Here is a 3761-nt window from a genome sequence, read left to right as displayed (position 1 = left end):
GATAGCCAGAGCCCAGCAGGTAGAGGCTGCAGTGGCCGGGAGCGGCCACTGCACTCCAGTCTGGACAACAGAGTGAGACTTCAACTCAAAAAAAAAAAAAAAGAATGACATATTCTCCAAAGTCATCCTCAGATATGGTTATGAAGAAAAATGGAAGAGGAAAGACCTACAGAGGGTAGAGTCAAGGACAATGGAGAACAATGAACTGGGAAACAATTCTCAAGGAACACAACAGGGGCATATCACAAAAGATTTCCCCACCCCCACATGTCATATCAGCCTAGCAGGATTTCAGAATTGCTATGGACCAGTGGCTGCTGTGTATTTCCCACTCTTCCCTTCTAAATGGAAGCATTTATTTTGGTTATCCTATCCCTGTCTAACAATGTATACTGAGGAGGAAAAATGTGCAGAAAAGAACTAACATAGCAAGCCGGAGACTCCTTTCCTGAGGAAGGCCTTCTTGCAAGGTAGGCTCTAGGTTGGTATCAGGGAACATGGATTCCAGGAGGGTTCCTGTCATTCTCTTGTTGATAAGAGTGGTTTACTGTGCTTACTTTGTTTGTAAAAATAATGTAGTTAAGCCGGGCTCGGTGGCTCAGCCTGTAATCCCCCGCCTTTGGGAGGCTGAGGTGAGTGAATTGCCTGAGCCTGCGGGTTCGAGACCTGCCTGGGCAGCAAGACCTCATCTCTACAATAAATCAAAAAATCAGCCGAGTGTGGTAGCGCATGCCTGTAATACCAGCTACTTGGAAGGCTGAGGCGGAAGGATCGCCGGAGTCCAGCAGGTGGAGGCTGCGGTGGCCGGGAGCAGCCACTGCACTCCAGTCTGGGTGACAGAGTGAGACTCCAACTCAAAAAATAAAAATAAAAAAATAATATAGTTAGTGCTTTCTTTCTGGAAGTCTAGATTTTGGTATATGTAGGCTTAGGGTACTTACATGACCAGCCCCCAATAAAAACTCTAAGCCATGAGTCACCAATGAGCTTCCCTGGTGGACAAAACTTTACAAGTATGACAATTTGATGCTGAAGGAATCAAGCACATCTCATGGGACTCCCCTGGGAGTGGAATTTTGGAAGCTTGTGCCTTGTTTCTTGTGGACTCCACCCCATAAGCCTTTTCCCTTTGCTGATTATATTCTGTATTGTTCAATGTAACAAATCATATCTGTAAATATAACAATATTCTGAAATTTGTGAGTCTTTTTAGCTAACCACCCAAAATGGGGAGTTGCCTTGGAAAACCCTGAAACACAGCAAATAACTTGTCTTTTTAGCTCATAGGTCTCTGGATCAGAATGAGTCATAACTGGCCCTGATGTATAAGGGCCTGAATTTAAGATTAATGCTGTGACTAGATAAGACTGAGTGTCTTACATGGGGTGCAGGAGGAAACCAGTGCATTTTGCCTGAAGGAGGGAAATAAATATCTACGATAAAAAAAGACAGAGTGTGGTAGACTATATTATTACTCCTCCCAATTATTTTCTCCTTCCCTATAAAAAGATTATACATCCCTGCCTATTGCCACATGACCTGCCACACTTCCCTGGACCCAAAGTATACTTCTCCATCCCACTGTCTGAATTGATTACATGACTTGCTAGGGCCAACAGAATGTGAGAACAAGTGACAGCATCTATTCTCCTGCTCTTTTCCTATGTCACAAGAAAAACTTGTCCCAAATGAGGGCTGTTCCTTCATGGCACATGAAAGTACATCCGCCAACTTGCAGCCACAACATGTAATATTAATCAGAAATAAATGTTTGCCATAAGCCAGTGAGATTTGGGGGTTGTTTTTCAGCAAAACCTAATGAAAGTTGGCCACATCATTAACCTCAAAACATATTTATTGATTTAAAATATTAATATAAAATATACTGTCAAGTATAATTATTTTTGTAATAGCACAAAAACTCCGGCTCTATCTAACTTACGTTTTGGAGCTCGTTCAGGAATTGTAGTGTCATTGATTTTCTCTTCTTTGGCAGATTCCTTATTTTCTGAAGACTTTGGCTTCTTTCTTTGGCGCAGTTCTACAGCTGATCCTTAAAATATTTGAAACATTATTGCAATGTGTATATCAAATTGTTCTAACCTGTATCCCAAGCTGCTTCTTATACTAAAGCTCCACTGAGACCTATTTGTACCAACTATAAATTTTATTTTTATTTTTATTTTTTGAGTTGGAGTCTCATTCAGTTGCCCAGACTAGAGTGCAGTGGCCGCTCCCGGCCACCGCAGCCTCGACCTGCTGGGCCTTTTTTTTTAAGTTGGAGTCTCACTCCCTCACCCAGGCTGGAGGACAGAGGCACACTCACGGCCACCCCAATGCTGACCTGCTGGACTCTAGTGATCCTTCCACCTCAGCCTTCCAAGTAGCTGGAACTACAGGTGCGTGCTACCATGCCCGGCTAATTTTATTTACTGTAGAGATGAGGTCTTGCCAAGTTGCCCAGGCTGGTCTCAAACACATGGACTCAGGCAATCCACTCGCCTAGGCCTCCCAAAGTTCTAGGATTACAGGCTGAACCACCGAGCCCGGTCTATAAATTTTCATAATTATTTTAGCACTCCCTACAAATTGTCTTTTGTACAAAAAAAAAAAAATTAGGTTCCACCCCCACCAGTTTTGACAGTACTACAGATAAATGTAAGCACTTCTTCCAAGATGATAATATTTTCAAATTTATCTCAAAATAAGTAAACTCTTTTCCAGAATGATGAGGGACAAAGTTAAGTGAAAGTATCTAGTTAACTGAAAGTATCAAATGTATAATTCACAGATTAACAGTTTCTTAAAAATTGAAATGTAACAAACTACAGTGATCATAAAGTATACTCCATTTTTAAAATAATCCTGAAGGTTCTATAGAATTTCACAGTGCTGTGGTATCATTAGCACTGTACAACCTTCTAGACTTAGGTATTAGAAAATAGGCTATGGTTGGGCTGGGTGGCTCAGCCTGTAATCCCAGTACTCTGGGAGGCCGAGGCGAGAGGATTGCCTGAGCCCTCGGGTTCAAGACCCGCCAGGGCAACTTGGTGAGATCTCATCTCTACAATAAATCAAAAATTAGCCAGGCGTGGTAGCGCACGCCTGTAGTTCCAGCTACTTGGAAGGCGGAGGTGGAAGGATCGCCGGAGCCCAGCAGTTCGAGGCTGCGGTGGCCAGGAGCAGCCAACGCACTCCAGTCTGGGCAACAGAGTGAGACTCCAACTCAAAAAAGAAAGAAAAAGAAAATAGGCTAAACCTATAAAGATCCCTATACATAAGAAGCTCTTAGAAAAATTTCCCAATGTTAGACTATCTTCCTTTTCTATCTCTAATTTAAAAAAAAAAGTAGGCCAGGCTCGGTGGCTCAGTCTGTAATCCCAGCACTTTAGGAGGCTGAGGCAAGTGAATTGCCTGAGCCTGCGGATTCGAGACCAGCCCGGGCAACTAGGCGAGATTTTTGTCTCTACAATTAAATAAAATAAAAAGTTAGCTGGGCGTGGTAGGGCGCCTGTAGTTCCAGTTACTTGGAAGGCTGAGGTGGAGGTGGCAGTGAACGTGCCACTGCACTCCAGCCTGGGTGATGGAGTTAGACTCTGACTCAAAAAATAATAATAAGCCGGGCTTGGTGGTTCAGCCTGTAATCCCGTGCCTTTGGGAGGCTGAGGTGAATGGATTGCCTGAGCCTGCGGGTTCGAGACCCGCCTGGGCAGCGAGACCTCATCTCTACATAAATCAAAAAATCAGCCGGGCGTGGTAGC

At 43.6% G+C, this 3761-nt stretch overlaps 1 protein-coding gene across 2 annotated transcripts in view; it reads right to left on the bottom strand.

The window, feature by feature from the left end:
- DPY19L4 (dpy-19 like 4 (C. elegans)) overlaps positions 1-2056 on the bottom strand; it is an 81244-nt gene extending 79188 nt beyond the window's left edge. Inside the window, exon 1 of one of the 2 annotated variants that reach the window (XM_021718114.1) lies at positions 1943-2056. Coding sequence is in view for 1 of the 2 variants with exons in the window: in XM_008069164.2 (XP_008067355.1) it covers positions 1943-1975 (33 nt within the window). In the remaining variant the exon portion in view is untranslated. The remainder of the gene's footprint in view (positions 1-1942) is intronic. The other variant, XM_008069164.2, reaches the window with a different exon arrangement.
- Between the last annotated feature and the right edge of the window lie 1705 nt (positions 2057-3761).

This window comes from Carlito syrichta, unplaced genomic scaffold (assembly GCF_000164805.1).
Source record: "Carlito syrichta isolate Samal-C Ts95f unplaced genomic scaffold, Tarsius_syrichta-2.0.1 Scaffold311834, whole genome shotgun sequence".
Classification (NCBI taxonomy): domain Eukaryota; kingdom Metazoa; phylum Chordata; class Mammalia; order Primates; family Tarsiidae; genus Carlito; species Carlito syrichta.
The sequence above is the reverse complement of the archived record's forward strand: the minus strand, read 5'-3'. Positions and strand labels throughout refer to the sequence as shown.